General features: G+C 40.3%; 1 protein-coding gene across 1 annotated transcript in view; it reads left to right on the forward strand.

The window, feature by feature from the left end:
* The window catches only part of lamc1 (laminin, gamma 1), a 295,283-nt gene that overhangs the window by 227,265 nt on the left and 48,441 nt on the right, over positions 1-19,577 (forward strand). The window contains exons 6-12 of the mRNA XM_060830312.1: positions 761-878; positions 5,315-5,413; positions 9,685-9,821; positions 10,762-10,884; positions 11,115-11,304; positions 12,264-12,376; positions 18,231-18,452. Of these exons, the coding sequence (XP_060686295.1) occupies positions 761-878; positions 5,315-5,413; positions 9,685-9,821; positions 10,762-10,884; positions 11,115-11,304; positions 12,264-12,376; positions 18,231-18,452 (1,002 nt within the window). The remainder of the gene's footprint in view (positions 1-760; positions 879-5,314; positions 5,414-9,684; positions 9,822-10,761; positions 10,885-11,114; positions 11,305-12,263; positions 12,377-18,230; positions 18,453-19,577) is intronic.

The raw sequence follows: 19,577 nt of genomic DNA on the forward strand, positions 1-19,577 counted from the left end.
TACGTTCACATCCAAATCATTTGGAGATGGGCTCTTCTTCAGAATGTCACAAAGAGGAAGGTTTTTGGACAGTGTTCATCTGCTCTAAGGAATTTCTGACCTGATCTCACTGAGGTCAGTTTCCACCAAGGGCTATGACAGAAATTGTTTTTATCTTGTACCAATGTTGGTGTGGAGTACAGGCATGCTGCTGAAACTCACCAAAATCATCTGTGTGGAAACCAAACAATAAAATCCCAGGTCAGGAGCTGACATTTCCACGTAAAGTTCAGGGATCAATCTAGCTGCTGATGCACAGCCAGCAGTGCCCATTTTTTGGAGATCAATCCTCTTGCCAGTACTCTTCAAAATATACATCGGTTACCTCTCTGAGAAAGTCATGGCACTTATCCTGCAACTTCGCTCTGGCTTTCCAGGCTAAAGAACTTCAGGACACTCGGCAAACAGTCACTGAAAAATCTAAATTATTTAGGAGCCTACTTTGGAAAACAGAAATTGTAATGAAAAAGGGCCAATCTGACCAAGTTTTCCTCATAAAATAACCCTCCCCTCCTGGGATCAAGCAAGTGAAAGTTGTCTGAACTGCTTCTAACACATTTATATATCATTCTTTAAATAAGAAAAGAGCTGTGTGTTGTAGTCAGGTCTGTCTTTTATATTCAACTCTGCTTGTTGTAAATAAACATATTCCATTTGCCTTCCTATTTACTTGCTATATCATTTATATTAATGAATTATATTGATTTCATTTACTTCCAAGGTTCGGTCAGCACACAGTGCGATATTTATGGCCGGTGCAGCTGCAAGCCAGGAGTGATAGGAGACAAATGTGACCATTGCCAACCTGGCTACCATTCACTAACTGAAGCAGGATGCAGGTAATTGGAAGTATGCTGTATTGTAGTTTCTTTGCCCTTTATACATTTCCAGTGATGAAGTTAACATAATTAATTAACTTATTTTTGACAGCTGTTTATGATAAGTATCTAACTGTTTAGTAATATTAACGCATTTATTGTGTTTGTGTTACCCTTCCCCTTTACGCAATGCTTTCTGTAAGTTTTGATCATTACGTGGAAACTGCTGTTGTTAATAGCAGATAAATGATTAACGTGCACATGTAACTGACCCCGATCACTACTTTATGCTGGCATCAATCGGTTTCTTTTAAATAGCTAATACCTCTATAAAATGCTAAAATCTCAACCAACATCCATTTTGTATTAGCATTTGCTGGTACAATTGATGTTTACTTCAGTTGGTGGATGCATTCAAGATCAGTGTCTCTCAGGGTGAGATCAGCAGAGGCATGCAAATTTAGAGTGATGAAAAGTGGGAATTTCAGATTTCTGAATGAATAAGTCTTGAAGGATTTTGAATTGATGCTCCCATACGTTAAACTTGTGTGTGAAAATAAATAGCTGCTTCCACTTTCAGGCAGTGCTGGGCTGGCCTTCAATCTGCACACAGGTAGTGTCGCACGAGCAGTGAACTATAAGATTCAGGAAATACGGTAACTGAGATACACAGAACGAGCTCAGCACAGATGCAACAGCTACCAATGGAAAGATCCTAGTTCAGGAGCAAGAGATCAAACAGCAGCTTCCTGGGAGGGTGGTGATGGAGTGGAAAGAAATTGTTATTGAAAAGGATTGCCACTTTTTCTCCCAAAAGCAACAGTGCAATTTCCTCGTTCAGTTCCAATCTCTGTTTTTTTTTAAGACTTCCTATTCTGGTTGCACATCATTGATGTCAGCATCACTAACTTTTCGTGCCATTATGTGGCAGGAGATACTCCATAGACAGCATTTCTGGCTGAACACTCGTAGATTCATTCTAAAAGTTTCTGCTGTTAGATACAGAGAAGATCTAGTTGGCTAGCCTGAGCCTTGTGAAAGTAATTGCTGTCTTGGTAAGGAAGTAAAATATTCATGTAGCCAAGCAAGGAGTCAATAACTGCAGAAAGAGGAGGAAGAACTGTGACAAAAAGAACTCTGTATATTAGCCTGTTAGCCTGTTTATTCAATGAGCTGATGTTAAATTAAAGTGAAACTGTCACTTCAAGGCCTCTTTGTGTTCTAAAGGAAATAGTAATGATAGTTTAAAAGTTGCTTGGTGCATAAGATGACCCCGTATTTCCAATGCTTGCAATCATGTTTTGCTTGTAAGTTGAACCTCCTTTTTACATGTGACATATTCTGCTCGTAATAATAGCCTCCATTATATGCTCAAGTTAGATGTTTTATTGTGTTATAAACTAGCATCAGGGATCAAGCAGACAATACAGCTTGTGTAGTGAAAATGTATAAGATTTTAAGAGACACAGAGACAAACAGCAAAAAGAAACAAATCTTACAACAAAATAAATGAAGTATGAAACTGGTTTCAGTTTAAAAGTTATAACATGTAACATATACCAACTTCTTAAATAACTCTGCTATAGCAAGGAAATTCTGTTGGTGGAAAATGTCTGAGAGAGTGGAGTAAGGAATCTGCCATGAAGGCAAACAAGACCAAATTTGTCATGAGGGACCACCCAGTGGCCTGATCTAGAAGCAGTTTTCTCAAATTGTCAGAATAGCTTTGGTGTCAACAGATTTTTACATATATATCCCAAGTCCAACATAGATTTCAGAGAAACAGTTAGTTGGTTTGATTCCTTTATGGAAGAGAGTCTAGTGTTGTAGCAGAAGATTCAGATTAATCACACTGCTGTCAGTTTTTAGCAATTCTTCATTAGACAGTGGCAAAGAGAGAAGTACCCATTATGGCAGCATGGATGAAATACTCATGAATTTTCCTTATCCAGCAATGAAACTATAATGGAATGGATTAAAAGCAGTTTTAGTGAAAACCACAGGATGTGAGCAAATAAGATTTCGGGTAGTAACCTGTACAGCTGACAGAATGAAATTATGGGCATTTTCAAATGTAATACCTTTTATAGAAAAATTTAAGCTCCCTACAGGTGTTTTTAATGCATGTGCCTAACAATGATCAGAGGGATGAGGATTAGGTCAAATTATGAATTTGATAATGAGCATCATGCTATTGGGCTACAGAGAGTAGGGCTTGAGAGACCTGTTCAGATCTAGACATGCCTCTGAAGCAACAACACTTGCGTTGTGGTTATATCAGGAGAGCTAACATCGACCGTTCGATGTTCAAATGTTTCCCCCATTAAGCAATTCAAAGATCACATTAGGCGCAATGGAATAGGTTGATGGAGAAAAACAATCTTCAGAGAGAGCAAATATTCACACTATCCTGCTTGACGTTTTGTGTGATTTTGAAATGCTTTCATTGTGATTAAATGTATCATTATACAATTAATTTATTCAAATTATCATGCCACATTAATATGAATTATCTATGTATTTCTTTTTCACATCTCAAAATATCAGCAATTATATTCTTGTTGACAATTCATATTTTTTATTCCATGCGCAACTTGGAATAACAACATAATTATTTTTGGAGGCTTTAAAGGTTGACTTGTAATATAGCATTATGGTAACTAGAAATACTCTATTTCAATCTTCCAAGAGTGAGCTAGCTTTGAAATTTTGGAGAATTGATGACCAACCTAAATGCTCTTAAAATCACCAAATGCTTTGTTGTATTATAATTGAGGTACCATATTTTATAAAATATGAAACCAAAAGTACAATCTATTGCATTTGCACTTCCATATGGGGCATTCCATTTTAAGATAACCACATTGTTGACTGCATGAGAGTAATTTCAATAACTGCTAGTCAAGTAATTAGAAAATGCTGAAAATACTCAGCAAGTCAGGCAACTTTCTGCAGAGAGAGAAGTCGTCAGTATTTCAGGTAAATGTCATGTTAAAACATGGAAACATGGAGTGAAAGAAGAAAAGGGAAGGTCTATGTTAGGATGAAAACTGAGCTGGTTAAATAATGAGCTGATGATGCAAGGAAAGATAAATTGGCAATGGAGCAAGAGAAAAAAGGACTATGGTTGTAAATGGTAATAAAAGGATCAATATTGGACGTGTCTGAGGAGAGTAATAAGGGAATTGTTTGTGATGTGCCTTTCACCATTGTCTGAGCTATAATACTTTTCTGTCAAAATGTCACTGACTTGAAATGAAAACAGGATTTGCTGAAAAATCTGTGCAGGTCTGGCAGCAACTGTGGAAAGAAAGCAGAGTTAACGTTTTGGTTTCAGTAAACAATAGAGACAATAGAGAATAAGTGTAGGAGTAGGCCATTCTGCCCTTCGAGCCTGCACCACCATTCATTATGATCATGGCTGATCATCCTCAATCAGTATCCTGTTCCTGCCTTATCTCCATAACCCTTGATTCCACTTTCCTTGAGAGCTCTATCCAAGTCTTTCTTAAACAAATCCAGAGACTGGGCCTTCACTGCCTTCTGGGGCAGAGCATTCCACACACCCACCACTCTCTGGGTGAAGAACTTTCTCCTCATCTCTGTTCTAAATGGCCTACTCCTTATTTTTAAGCTATGTCCTCTGGTTCGGGACTCACCTATCAGCGGAAACATGTTTCCTGCCTCCAGAATGTTCAATCCCTTAATAATCTTATAGATCTCAATCACATCCCCTCCCAGTCTTCTAAACTCAAGGGTATACAAGCCCAGTCCCTCCAATCTTTCAACATAGTCCAGCCATACCGGGAATTGACCTCGTGAACCTACGCTGCACTCCCTCAATAGCCAGAATGTCTTTCCTCAAATTTGGAGACCAGAACTGCACACACTATTCCAGGTGCGGTCTCACCAGGGCCCTGTACAGTTGCAGAAGAACCTCTTTACTTCTATACTCAATCCCTCTTGTTATGAAGGCCAGCATGCTATTAGCTTTCTTCACTACCTGATGTACCTGCATGCTTGCCTTCATTGACTGGTGTACAAGAACACCCAGATCTCTTTGTACTGCCCCATTATCTAACTTGACTCCATTTAGGTAGTCATCTGCCTTCCTGTTCTTGCCACCAAAGTGGATAACCAGAACCGAAGAAAGGTCACTGGATCCTCAACATTAACTCTCCTTTCTATCTGCAGAGTTCTTCCAGCAACTTCTGTTTTTACTTATATTTTCCAGTATGTGCGGTTTTTCTTTTTGCTTAGTGCCACTAACTGGAAATGTTCATTCCGATTTTCTTTCCATAGATGCTGCTAGACCTGCTGAGTATTTCCAGCATTCACTTTTGCATTAATTGCTGTTGCTCCACTTGCCATTTGTTCTAGAAGTTTTGGACTAAGTGCAAAAGCACTCCCCAGGTTTTGGTGTCACTATGTTTCTTATGTGCTTTCTCTCCTGGCAGACCATGTGCCTGTAACCCTGCTGGCAGCACAGCAGAATGCATTGTCGATACAGGACGTTGTATGTGTAAGAATAATGTCGAGGGATTCAACTGTGAGAGGTAGGTTTATGGGATCTTTTGTTGAAACGTGATTCTAACATTTCAATAAAAATTCCGTCTTTGTTTATTTGTTATTTTACATTAGATTACATAGCATTAACGGAACAGCAAAAACCAATTTACGTATGTCAGTGTTTATGTTCCACATAGCTGCCTCCTACCCTACTTCACCTCATCTTACCACCATTTCCTTTGGTTCATTTCTCCCATGTGCACTTGCCCACCTGCTTTGAGGATGGCAAGGGGTGATCTTTCTGTTCAGTGCCATCACTGTCTGTTTCTAATTCCTCCTCTTCCCTTATTGCTCCTCCCTGATCCTTCCAAGGGTTCACTCTCCTCTTGGTCCACCTTTCTCTGGAGACCTTTGTTAGGGACTGTGTAACAGACCACCAGAATGGCTGAGACTCTTGCAGGAGGTTATTGCAAGTCACAAGCTAACCTCACTAGATGTGGGACCCAGTGCCCTCTAAGCTCTTTGCACAATGGTGATCCCAATATCTTGCGTTACAATGATAAAGAGGACCTGTGACATCTGGATGCTGCAGCAGATGAGATGCTGCAGAGATATGCACTGATGAGAGCATAGTGTCTTTGACCATATGCCTAGAAAATCACAAGCTCCTTCAGCACTGGTGTGTATTTATATCCATGTCTCTTCACCTCTCTGTGGATCCTGTGTTTCAGGCAGTGTCCTTCTCTTACCATGCCCCTTACCATCCTAACTGGCTGCCTGGTGCCTGGCATTATGCCCTTTCTTTGCCAGCTGCTGCTATTCAGTACAGTGGCTTTTATTTCTGCAGCTGCAGCCTCTGTTTCCAGCTGTATCTTTCATGGAGCTCCGAGTCCAAACAGCTTTGTCCACTGCTCGATGGCCTCGCAATGCCATGACAGTGATGACCCTTTATTCTTAATTCTTAAATTCTTAGTTCAAGACAGGAACCCCAATTGTAATGCTGTAACTTCAAATACAGTAGCGCCTTGACTTAGGAACTTAATCTGTTCTGGGACCCAGTTCGCGAACCAAAAAGTTCGCGAACTGAATCAATTTTTCCCATGTTCACTGCGCACGCGCCAAAGACGAACTGCGCACACGCCAAAGACGAACTGCTCCTACCTTCGTTCGTACCTTGAATTTTGTACGTATGTTGAAGCAAAATTTTATGTACAATGCTGTTCGTAAACCGATTTGTTCGTGAACGGAGTCGTTCGTATGTTGAGGCGCTACTGTATTTCAAATCTTTCAGCTTTCAAAAACATTTTTACTTTGTTTTTAAATGCTGCCTACTTCATGATTTGCCCAAGGCATATCCTTGCTTCCCATCCTCTGCTTCTAAATGCTGAGTCATAGAATTTTACAGCATAGAAGCAGACCGTTTGGTCCAACTTGTCCGTGCCAACCAGATATCCCAATCTAGTCTGGTCCCACTTGCTAGCACCTGGCCCATATCCATCTAAACCCTTCCTATTCATACCAGATGCCTTTTAATTGTTGTAATTGTACCAGCCTCCACCACTTCCTCTGGCAGCTCGTTCCATATACTCACCACCTTCTGCATGAAAAGTTGCCCCTTGGGTCACCTTTAAATCTTCCCCTCTCACATTAAAACCATGCTCTTTAGTTTTGAACCATCCTATCCTGGGGAAAAGACCCTGGCTATCCACCCTATCCATGCCCCTCGTGCTTTTATAAACCTCTGTCAGGTCACACCACAGCCACTGATGCTCTGGGGGAAAAGTACCATAATGTATTCAGCTTCTCCGTATAACTCAAAACCTCCAATCCCAGCAACATCCTTGTAAATCTTTTCTGCACCCTCTCAAGTTAGTTTAACAACATCCTTCCTATTAAAAGGGCAACCAGAATCATATGCTGTATTCTAAAAGTGGCCTCACCAGTGCCCTGTGCAGCTATGATAAGACCTCCCAACTCCTATACTGTATTCTGCCCAATGAAGGCAAATGTGCCAAATGCCTTCACCACCCTCTCTACCTGCAACTCCAGTTTCAAGAGACTATGCACCTACCATTCACTATATAAGTCCTGCCTTGGCTTGCCTTACCAAATGCAACACCTCCCATTTATCTAAATTAAGCTCCCTCTGCCCCTTCTCGGCCCATAGGCCCAGCTGATCAAGGTACTGTTATACTCTGAGATAATCTTATTCACTGTCCACTGATGTCATCTGCAAATTTATTAACCATGCTTTCTATATTCACATCAAAGCATTTATATAAATGACAAAAAGCAGTGGTGCCAGCACCAATCCTTGCGGCCCACTGTTGGTCACAGGCCTCCAGTCCAAAAAGCACCACTATCCTCTTCTATCTTCAAGCCAATTTTGAATCCAATTGACTAGTTCCCTTGGACCTTTTCAGGAAAGTTTGTAAAACTGTGGGAGAAGGACAGTTAATAAGCCAATAGTTGCATTAATTGGCTTGGTACTTGATATGGGTAAGTTTGGAGGCGCACACAGTCCTCTGCTCTTGGGGAAGATCGGGCAGGTCGAAAAACAAGGTGGGACATCTAGTTGTGCACACATTCAATACTTAACTCCATACTGAAGGATTTTGTTGATTTTTCAAAGTTAAGTTCTCAGCTATATAGTCACTCTGAGCATCCAAATTCCATGAAATGCTGCACTATTTTCTAGAACTTCTCTAATATCTCTTGAATGTGTTTCTATTCACATGAGCGATTAGCCCAATTAAGGATGTTTGATCATCTGTGAAATGGATCGACTTAATGTAATTAGCCTAATGGCTACTGTCTGTATTGTACCCTTGATCAAAGAAAGCTGTTGGGTCTATCTACAACTGGGCAATGCTTCTTTTGCTTAGTACCTTAAAAACTAGTCATGCAAAGCAATTTGGGTTCTACTACTGGTTTTACCTGAACATTCACCTTGAAATTCTTCAGAGCACAGAATGTTTCTTTGCTGACCTTTTGGGTTGTAAATGTCACTTAATTTGGGAAGATTAATCTCTAGATTCTAAAATATTACACCTTGGGATGCAACAGAGATATCTCAGATTTTTGCTTCAGTTTGAGAAATTGTGTTTTAAAAATAGCTATTTTAAGGCATGTTTAGTTCAGAGGAGTTGTTACATTCAATCACTGAACAGGCAGCTCCTTTGTATAGTTTTGTTGTTTTGTCAGGATGCTGGCACAAGGAGATTTTAAAATGAATTCAGATTCCAGATTTGAAAGTCATGTGGAAGCTACACTGAATCCAAGTATTTTCAGAATATTAATGTGGAAAAGTGTTGACGTTTGACATGCATAAAATTAAAAGAGCCTCTGGTACAGTGTCAATAATATTTGTTAGTCACTGTTTATCCCTCAACCAAAATCACTTGCTTAAAAAAAATTATATTCGCTTTTATTGCTTTTCATGTGATGGGTAAATTAGCTATCACATTTCGTACATTATTGCATTGATTTTATTTCAAGAAATATCCAGTTTGCCTATAAAGCACTTTGCTGAGGTATTAAAGATGTTATATAAATTCTCATCCTATTCTTTTCAGCATCATCTATTTTAACAGGAACTGAGTCTATTCTATATATCTCACATTCCACCACTGGAAAATATTCATTTAATCTCTCATCTTACTCGAGGTTGAATTTTAAACCTGTTTCCTCTAGTTTTGTGGCCGTGATCCAACTCAAATAACTCTCAGACATATCAACATTTATGTGTCTCAGCACTTTTAAAGATCCGGATCATGTCTCACCGCAGTTATCTTCACTCTACTGAAAACATGTTCAGCTCTGTATATTTCTTCTTGTCATTGACTCCTCCTTCACCGAACTCTCCCACAACTTCACTGCTGCTTTGGTATGAGTTCACCTTATACTTCTGTCTGTAATCTGTGCAAATGAAAGGTTCATCTTCAATACTTGTTGTACATGCTGTGAGCTGGCCTAGAATGTGAAACCTTTCAGCAGCTAACTTTTAAGCAAAAGTAACTTCAGAAGTATGTGTTATTGTCTTCTGTTATCTTCATTCAATAGTAACAAAGATTGAAAATTTTAATTGGTTGTTGCTAAGTTGTAGCTGAGGAAACCAGGCTTTGCTTGGGTTCAGCGCATTGATTGAGTTTTATTAAATGAAGATCAAATCACAGCCTGGTTGTTTTGCAATCAAGATTATTTGGTTTTTATGTTGCATGGTTAAGAATTCAATAACTTAGCAAGGTACTTAAATGTGAACAAATTAGTTTGAACTGGTAGCACATGCATTCCTAATGAGATATTTTCTTTACTATAGATGCAAGCCAGGATTTTTCAACTTGGACCCCCAGAACCCCCATGGCTGCACAGCCTGCTTCTGCTATGGTCATTCATCTGTTTGTAGCAAAGCTGAGGGCTACAATGTTGAGAAGATTACATCAAGCTTTGATACAGGTGTTGCCGAGATTTTCTAATGTATACACCTCCATATTTCTCGCTTTGGACATAGACTTATTTGACTTGGTGTCTCTAAGCTTAATGCAGACTTGACAAGTATAGTAACATGCAGCTCAGCCTCCAGTTAAAAACTAAATTGCATTAAAAAAACAACTCTCAATCAGAAAATCTATTTTATGTATGTGTCATTTACAATTTAAACTAAAAATTAAATTATTTTTGGTCCATTGATTTTTATTTTCTTAGTGAAACATGTCCAACTTGCACATCACTCTTATCTTGTTCTCCATCTCTTCTTAATTTCCTGAGGTAGGTAATAAAAACCATAGTGTCTAACAGATTATCTCTAATATCAAAAGGTAATTTAAAAAATCTTTGAAAGATCTTAATCCAATATTTACCCTCTCTGGGGTCCAAGCCTACTTTATACAATGTGTTCCATAAAGTATTTGTCTGTATTTTGACTTACTCCCAGCAACTAAGCCCTTTGGATAATGTTTATGTAGCTCTATGTTAAAGGAATTAACCTACACCGTAATCATTCACTTTGCACACACCTTTTTATGTCTGCTGTTGTTTGGATTGTCTGATGCCCTGATATACCTTCCAATTTCTTTTAATTATGTATGTTACGGTTAAGAGAGTACCTTGTACAAAATTGTACTGAAATTTTAATGGATGTGATTTCTGGCCTGCTTTCATGAGTTGAAAGTTAGTTACTTGTATGAAGTACATACCAAATCAGTTCTAAATGATCATGCTCAGCAGTGGTTACTGTATTTCACTCGGATCCTGTTGAGCTGTCAACACACAGTAGAATGTACATAGTTTCTGCATAACAGTGTTGAATTAAACTGTGGTAACAGGTCAGAAGCTAGTGCATTGTTATGGTTATAGTACAGCATGAAGCGTTTGTTTACTTTTTTTTGATGTGTAGGCAATGATGGATGGCAGGCTGAGCAGCGAGACGGTACTGAGGTCCTACTTCAGTGGTCCCCAGTGAGCCGTGACACCTCTGTGGTCTCTGACGATTATTTCCCAGTTTACTTTATTGCTCCTGGTATGTAAATTCAGTCATTGTACAATATGTCATCTTTTTCAAAAATAAAGTAGTACAACTGATGTGAACGTTGCTGCTGCATAACATAGCAAACAGAATATTTATGGAGTTGATAGCTAAAGTTGAAGACCTTTAACCATCTGAAATTATATAAGTTACTCTTCAAAGGGGTATCACTTCCTTAGAGATCTGCAGACCTAATCACTGGTTTTCCTTGTGTTTTTTTCTAGCAAAAATGTTGGGGAATCAGCTGATGAGCTATGGTCAAAACTTCTCTTTCACTTTCTATGTGGACAAGAGAGACACACGTTTATCAGCCGAGGATCTAGTACTGGAGGGAGCAGGCCTGAGAGTAACTGTTCCACTGATAGCTCAGGGAAATCAGTACCCCACAGAGAGCCCACAGAACTATGTCTTCAGGTGAAATAATGCATATTGTCTGTAACACAAGTCATTTAAGTTAAAACCAGTAATCATTTTTTAATCATGTTGAATTACACCGACTCTGTTTTGGACTCCAGATTTTGAGCTGTTCAAAGTATATCACAGCATTCTGTGAACTTAATAGTAAATAGAATTTAGGACAGTGTCCTGAACCCTCCTGGCCTGCTTGTCACAAAGGATGGGCATCTCTGCTTCTGTGGAGATTATGAACTGAAGCAACAAACTTTGTAAAGGCACAGGAAGCAGGGAATGCTTAGTATAGACCACTTATTCCCTTTCTTGCTTTCTTCCCCCACCTCATTGTCCTCAAGACAAGAAGGTCAGAGGGCAATTCACCTTGAGCTGCAAGTCATATTAGCCTGTTCCAAATCTGCAATGGTAGCTGTTTGCTTATTATTTCAGAAAAGCAAAGCTGTACAAGAATTTTGTGTTGCATCAAGGCAGAACTTACATAGTAACTGCATTAACTATTTCTGCAGCAAGCAGTTGATTGGATGTGTTCAAGACAACCTGGAGTTAGTTGTTACATGCCATCGCAGTGTTTGTCATGTATAAATTCTGCAATGTGAAACCCTATGCTGCCCTGAAACAATGGGTCGGTATCTCCATGACTGATAGCAGAATCAAAGTCTCTTTCTTCCCTTAACTTTAACCCATGCTTCGGCTGAGTTCACTGCCAGGCCTCGGAGGTAAAAACTTATCAGTGTTGTGCACTAAATCACCCGATTCCTTATTTACAAAGTGTCCGTTTAATTAAGAGCAGACTTTATGCCAACTCCCTGTGAGTTTTTACTTTTATGCTCTCTGATTCAAGTGTTGTTCAAGGATCTGGTAAAAAAGAAAAATGTAAATACATAAGTTTTGAGCTAACTCTGCAATAAATACTACCTCAAATACTTATGTAAATGTTTATAATCACTTTATTTTGTTGACAGACTTCATGAAGTAACAAGTTATCCGTGGAGGCCACAGCTTTCTTCTTTTGAATTTCAGAAGCTTCTCCACAACTTGACAGCTATCAAGATTCGAGGCACATACAGTGAGAATAGTAAGTGTCCCCTGACCAAGCTGATTTCTGACTCTTGACAGTCAGGACGATGCATAGCCCATCCTAGCAGTGATGTCTGCAAAGGGAGCCAAAGATTGAGCTTTCCTGCTGAAGTGTACTTTGGTTCCTAAGCATGCTGTAGTACTTAACCAAGCTTGGTTGACAGTAAGAGTCAGGAATTACTTACTGACAGCAGCCAGCCTCCTGCCTTCAGGCTCAGAAGCAAAGTACTTCAGCATGTCTCACTTTAACAGCTGGCTGCAGGCAAGACAGCTTCTGGAACAGGAGCTAGAAGTGGGACCTGGCTGTCAAAATGTACCTGTTATATTGCCAAGGCTGAAACCTGAAGTGTAGTCTGCTGAAATACTAGACGCAGAGCATTATTACTGCAGCTGTACCTCTAATGGTCTTATTGGAGAAGGAGAATTGATAACTCCAAAGGAGATACAAGCTGCAACACAAGGCAGAGGTATGTGAGAGTGCTCCTGAGTCACATTTCAGTGGTGATTGAATAGATATTGGATGTTCCTTGGGCAAAGCTGAGGAGTAGGTCTCCTTGGGTACTGCTCCTTTGCTGTATTGCCTTATCTTCCTACTCTCTCCGGCTGCTGCACTGCCCAAACATGGCCCCTTCTCAAGTGGAGTTCTGAAAACAGTAAGCAATCTTGCTTATCCAATGGCATGTGCCACCATGCACTATCTACATCTGAGTTTTGTAAGAATTCTACTTTTAGATAGCAGTAAACCTTTCATCAGCCACAGACATAAGGTTGATTTCCCTTTGCACCAGTTAGCCAGAGGTCAGGGTGGTTCCCACACTTGGTCCTTCAACCTGCTACTTTCACCGCCAACCCCTTTGACCAATATCCAAGCCCAGACCAATAGCACTGGCCCCACCAAGCAGCCTAGTGGTTCCGTAAAGAGCTGTACCTCAGGCACAATGGTGGCAGGAATCAAGGTCGTGGGCAGTGGTGACCTAGACCATTAGGACATGAAGCTGTGCACTGTCAGCCTGAGAATTCACCTCCCCTTTGCTACTCAGCCTCTTCCTCAACGTCCCCTTCATTCTCAGCTGTAGAAAAAGGACTGGTGCATAAACATGTGTGCTGATCTCTGCAAAAATGTGGTCAAATCCCTGTGCACGGAGTGCCTTGAGGTCACTGCACAAGCAGGTGCTTGCTAAAGACTGTCACAGTCAGCTAGCTGATACAGCCCTGAGGCACATGCAGACATGGTCTATTTTGGTATGCTGAATAATCACTGATTATTTCAAGGAATAGGGAAACTGGAAACTATATTGTATTGAAGAAAGATATTAAGTCATTATATACATTGGATGCAGAAACACTAATGAGTAGGAAAATTCTGGATTCTTTAATGAAGCAAGTTGAGGAAGAACTTGTAAAAACAAAAAGAATAATCATCAGATCCCTTGCTGCAAAACCATGTGAGTGGTGCTTGGACATGCTTCGTGTACTGAAGTCTGTTAGTGCTATACAAACTTGTATCGACAACTTACCAAGGGTATGCAATGGGGCACATCTCTTGCTTGGAGTTTGTCCCCCTTGCTTAGAAGGGAAGGTGGAAGAGGAGCAGAGTATTAGTCACTGAGGATTCCATAGTTAGGGAGACAGATAGGAGGTTCTATGGGAACGAGAGAGACTTACAGTTGGTATGTTGCCTCCAAAGTGCCAGGGTTTGATGTCTCTGATTCTGTTTTTGGGATCGTTGAGGAGGAGCAGCAGCAGCCCCAAGTCATGGTCCACATAGGCAGCAATGACATAGATAGGATGAGAGATGGGGATTTAAGACAAAAATTCAGGGAGCTAGGGTGGAAACATAGAGTTAGAACAAACAGAGTTGTTATCTCTGGTTTGTTGCCCATGCCATATGCTAGTGAGGCAAAGCATAGGAAGAGAGAGGAGTTGAGCACGTGGCTACAGGGATGGTGCGGTAGGGAGGGTTTTGGATTCCTGGATACTTGGGGCTCTTTCTGGAACCTCTACAAACAGGATCGTCTTCAGAAGGATTTAAACTAATTCATGAGGGGGATGTAGTTCCATTATACAGGAGGTTGACAGTAGTGAGGTCAGAAGTAAGGTTTCAAGGTCTCAAGAGGGTACCGGCAAGCAAGAAGTTGGTTTGAAGTGTGTCTACTTCAATGCCAGGAGCATCTGGAATAAGGTGGGTGAACTTGCAGTGTGGGTTGGTACCTGGGATTTCGATGTTGTGGCCATTTTGGAGACTTGGGTAGAGCATGGACAGGAATGGTTGTTGCAAGTTCCAGGATTTAGATCTTTCAGGAAGAACAGAAAAGATGTTAAAAGAGCGAGAGGTGTGGCATTGCTTGTTAAGGACAGTATTATGTGCAGAAAGGACCTTTTGAGGCCTTGTCTACTGAGGTAATATGGGCTAAGGTTAGAAATAGGAAAGGAGAGGTCACCCTGTTGGGAGTTTTCTATCAGCCTCAGAATAGTTCCAGAGATGTAGAGAATAGGATAGCAAAGATAATCCTCAATAGGAGTAAGAGTGAAGGTTAGTTGTTGTGGGGGAATTTAACTTTACATATAATGACTCTGAATAATATAATTCAACTACTTATAGCTGGGGGGAAAAGTAATTATGATGCAGTTAGGCAAGATTTAGGGTGCATAGGATGGAGAAGGAAACTGCAGGGGATGAGCACAATTGAAATGTGGAGCTTCTTTAAGGTACAGCTACTGCATGTCCTTGATAAGTATGTACCTGTCAGGCAGGGAGGAAGTGGTCAAGCAACAGAGCCAAAGTTGAAGCACTTCTAACAGGAAGAAGAAGACTTATATTAGGATGAGACCGGAATACTCAGGGTGTTTGAGAGTTACAAGTTAGCCAGGGTAGACCTAAGGAGAACCAGGAGGGGTCATGAGACGTCGTTGGCAGATAGGATCAAGGAAAACCCCAAAGCTTACTACAAGTATATCACAAATAAAAGAATGACTAGAGTAAGATTAGTGCCAGTCAAGGACAGTAGTAGGAAATTGTGTGTGGAGTCAGAGGAGATAGGGGAAGCGCTAAATGAATGTCTTTTTCCAGTATGAATATGCACTAAAAATAATGTTTTCGAGGCGAATGCTGACACACTGGCTACTAGACTGGATGGGATTGAGGTTCACAAGGAGGAGGTGTTAGCAATTCTGGAAAGTGTAGAAATAGATAAGTCCCCGGGGCCGAATGGGATTTATCCTCTGGAAGCCAGGGAGGCGATTGCCAAGCCTTTGGCTTTGATCTTTCTGTTGTTGTTGTTTACGGGAATACTGCTGGAAAACTGCAGGATAGCAAATGTTGTTCTCTTGCTCAAAAAGGGGAGTAGAGACAACACTGGTAATTGTAGACCAGTGAGCCTTACTTCAGTTGTGGGTAAAGTGTTGGAAAAGGTTATAAGAGAGAGGATTTATAATCATCTAGAAAGGAATAAGTTGATTAGGGATAGCGAACATGGTTTTGTGAAGGGTAGGTCATGTCTCACGAACCTTATTGAGTTCTTTTGAGACGTGACCAAGCAAGTGTATATGGATTTCAGTAAGGTGTTTGATAAGGTTCCCCACAGTAGGCTATTGTACAAAATACAGAGGCATGGGATTGTGGATGATTTAGCGATTGGGATCAGAAATTGGCTAGCTGAAAGAAGGTGGTGGTTGATGGGAAATGTTCATCCGAGAGTTCACTTACTAGTGGGGTACTGCAAGGATCTGTTTTGGGTCCACTGATGTTTGTCATTTTTCTAAATGACCTAGATGAGGGTGTAAAAGGATGGGTTAGTAAATTTACAGATAACACTAACATCGGTGGAGTTGTGGATAGTGACAAAGGATGTTGTAGGTTACAGAGTGACATAGATGAACTGCAGAGCTGGGCTGAGAGATGGCAAATGGAGTTTATTGCGGAAAAGTGTGAGGTGATTCACTTTGGGAGGAGCAACAGGAATGCAGTGTACTGGGCTTATGGTAGAATTCTTGGTAGTGTAGATGAATAGAGAAATCCCGGTGTCCATGTACATAGATCCCTGAAAGTTGGTAGATAGGGTTGTTAAGAAGGTATACAGTATATTAGCTTTTATTAGTAGCGGGATTGAGTTTTGGGATTGAGGTCATACTGTAGCTGTACAAAACTCTGGTGCATACTTGAGTATTGTGTACAGTTCTGGTCACCTCATTATAGGAAGGATGTGGGAGCTTTGGAAGGATTCAGAGGAGATTTACTAGAATGTTGTCTGGTATGGGGGAAGATCTCATGAGGAAAGGCTGAGTGATTTGAAGCTGTTTTCGTTAGAGGGAAGAAGGTTGAGAGGTGACTTAAATGAGACGTAAGATAATCAGAGGGTTAGATAGGGTGGACAGTGAGAGCCTTTTTCCTCTGGTGATGGATAGTACGAGGGGACATAAGTTTTAAAATGAGGAGTGATAGATATAGGACAGATGTCAGAGGTAGTTTCTTTACTCAGAGTAGTAGGGTCTTGGAACAGACCTGCCTGCAACAGTAGCAGACTCACCAACTTTGAGCATTTAAATGATTATTGGATAAACAAATGGATGAAAATGGAATAGTGTAGGTTTGATGGGCTTCAGATTGGTTTCACAGGGCCTGTACTGTGCTGTAATGTCCTATGTTCTAAAGTGCTGCTAAGGGAAATTCACCCTATTTCTGTGGTCGATGTAAGTTTAGCTAAGCTGTCTAAAAGTAAAATTCTCACAAACTCAGATGTAGATAGTGCATAGTGGTACGTGCCATTGGACAATCAAGATTGCTTACTATGTTCAGAACGCCACTTGATATTTTGCTTCAATGGGCTACAATTTGGAATGATCTTTGCCCAGAGGCTTTTCAGCAGGCTATGCCCAATATTTTACAACTCTTCACAGAATCATGTCACCTGGTTGATTTATTGATGCACAGGCAAGGAGCATGATCAAAAATTGCATGCAATCTTAAAGCCCTTACAAGCAACAGAAGAATGAATTCTCCCAGAAATCTGTTGAATTCTTAAAACACATTGTCGACAGGAAATGATAGTGGCTGATCCTCACAAGCCATTCTGGTTTTCCCCAATTTTACCTCAACCTAGGATGATCATGCATCCTTGAGAATGATGATGTAGTTCATGAATTTTTTTCCCTCAATTGGTAGCTAACAAAAGACATTTTTAAGAGAGCTTCTCAAGAAGATGCGGATTTGGAAATCTGTATCACTGATCAAGGAATCTTGATATCTTGGTGCATCCTTTTCAACTGTTTGTAGCAGCTGATGGTTTAGCTACAGGCTTAGGAGCAGGGCTGTACCAGCAACAACTGGATGGTGCCACAAGCTGACCTTTTGTTCATTGTGAGCATCACCAGGCACAGAAACATGATTTATTATGATTGTAAAAGGGACTGTCTCAGTAGCATAGCTTTTGATTTTTTTCAAACCACACCACTGGTCTAAAAGTTCTAATGAACAGATCATGAAACTGATCTATCTCTACTGGATAGAAAGAAATGAACAATCATGCCTCCCATAATTCAAAGATTGCAATTTTGTCATGAGGATCACCTATGAAACAGTAAAGGGAAAACTGCAGTTGACTGTAAATGCACTTTGGTGTGATGATCAAAAACCTTACCAGACAAAAGACTGAGCTTATTTACAAAATCAAGTCATACACTGAGTCCACAGTGGCACAATGGCCAGCAAACCACACTCAGCCAGATCCAACATGAGTAGTTGAAGAACTAGAAGTAGCTCAAGAACTAACATTGTTCACCTGGTCTGTGCATATTTTCAACATTTTTGTAAGTTTAATGTGTTTGCAGCTAATATTTTGACCATTTTTCCATAGGTGCTGGACACTTGGACGATGTAACTCTGCTCACTGCACGTCCTGGCTCAGGATCTCCCGCTGACTGGGTAGAACAATGTACCTGCCCAGCTGCATACCGGGGGCAGTTCTGTGAACAGTGTGCACTGGGCTACAGGAGGGAGGATCCTGGTCATGGAGCTTTCAGTCCCTGTGTGCCTTGCAGCTGCAATGCCCATAGTGATACCTGCAATCCTGAAAGTGGTGAGTGGTAATAGATCAAATTGATAGTTTGTGCTCACTGACAAAATCTGACATAAGCCCTTGGTTGGATTAGTTTATTTACTATACGTCGTGCTTTATATAATGATATTTACCTTACCCCTTTTCCAACCAGCACAAATTCTCTTTATTCCCCTCCCTCTTCTGAAGCAAACGATATATATGAATTTAATTTCTGAATTCAGAATTTACATTGCAGAAGGGTGGATTAAATTAAACTTCTTTTCCTTACTCCTTTATTTGTGTACATTATCTTAAGTTCTCAACATCAGGAAGATGCAAGATTGAAGTCATCATGAGCCTTTATTGTTCATCAGCCTAATTCCCCAATCATGATATCCCTTCCAATACATGTATGCTGCTTGAATCAGAATATGGTTGAATGCAAGAAGACATTGTGATTATTAGTGGGTTCCATTATTGTACAAAAGACCATTTTGATGATTCTTGTCTATCTTTACATTGGGTGCTAATAGACCAGGAGAAACTGGAGTTTCATTTGTGTTTGAAGAGGATTTTTACCCCCACCTTCTTTGGTACCGTTTAATTTAAATGCAGGAGTTGAAGTTTCCTTTAAATTAGAACTTTCACGTTTGTTTATCTGTGAACCTGATCTGTAGAAATGTATTAAAACTTCACCAAAACCTTGACCTATTCCTTACTCTCTAGGTTCAAGTCGTGGAACTCATTAGCTAACAGCATTGTGGAAGCACCTTCACCACATGGACTTCACTGGTTTAAAACATGGTTTCATCAGCTGCCTCTTGAGATTTGGTGAGGTCAGACAATGAAGGCTGACCTTGCCAGTGTTACTCTGAGAATTACTCTAAGAAATAGCTTTCTTACTATTTTTAATGCTGTAGATATACAATCCTAAATCTAAACAAGTGAGATGTGAATTTTCTGTATTGTTGGTCACTTCAATGCTGCTGTTTCCTTGATTTCTTTCTCTGGAGAAGCCTGAAGTTATTCCCTATAATGAACAGTTTCTCATCTTTTTAGCTCAAGACAATCCAGAATAACATGTCAGAGCTCCCCACACCACCCCCTTCCCCAAACATGAGTAAAAGTTGCCTCTGCAATATTTTACATTTGTCCTGGTATCGT

Source organism: Hemiscyllium ocellatum, chromosome 9 (genome assembly GCF_020745735.1).
Source record: "Hemiscyllium ocellatum isolate sHemOce1 chromosome 9, sHemOce1.pat.X.cur, whole genome shotgun sequence".
In the NCBI taxonomy this organism is placed as follows: domain Eukaryota; kingdom Metazoa; phylum Chordata; class Chondrichthyes; order Orectolobiformes; family Hemiscylliidae; genus Hemiscyllium; species Hemiscyllium ocellatum.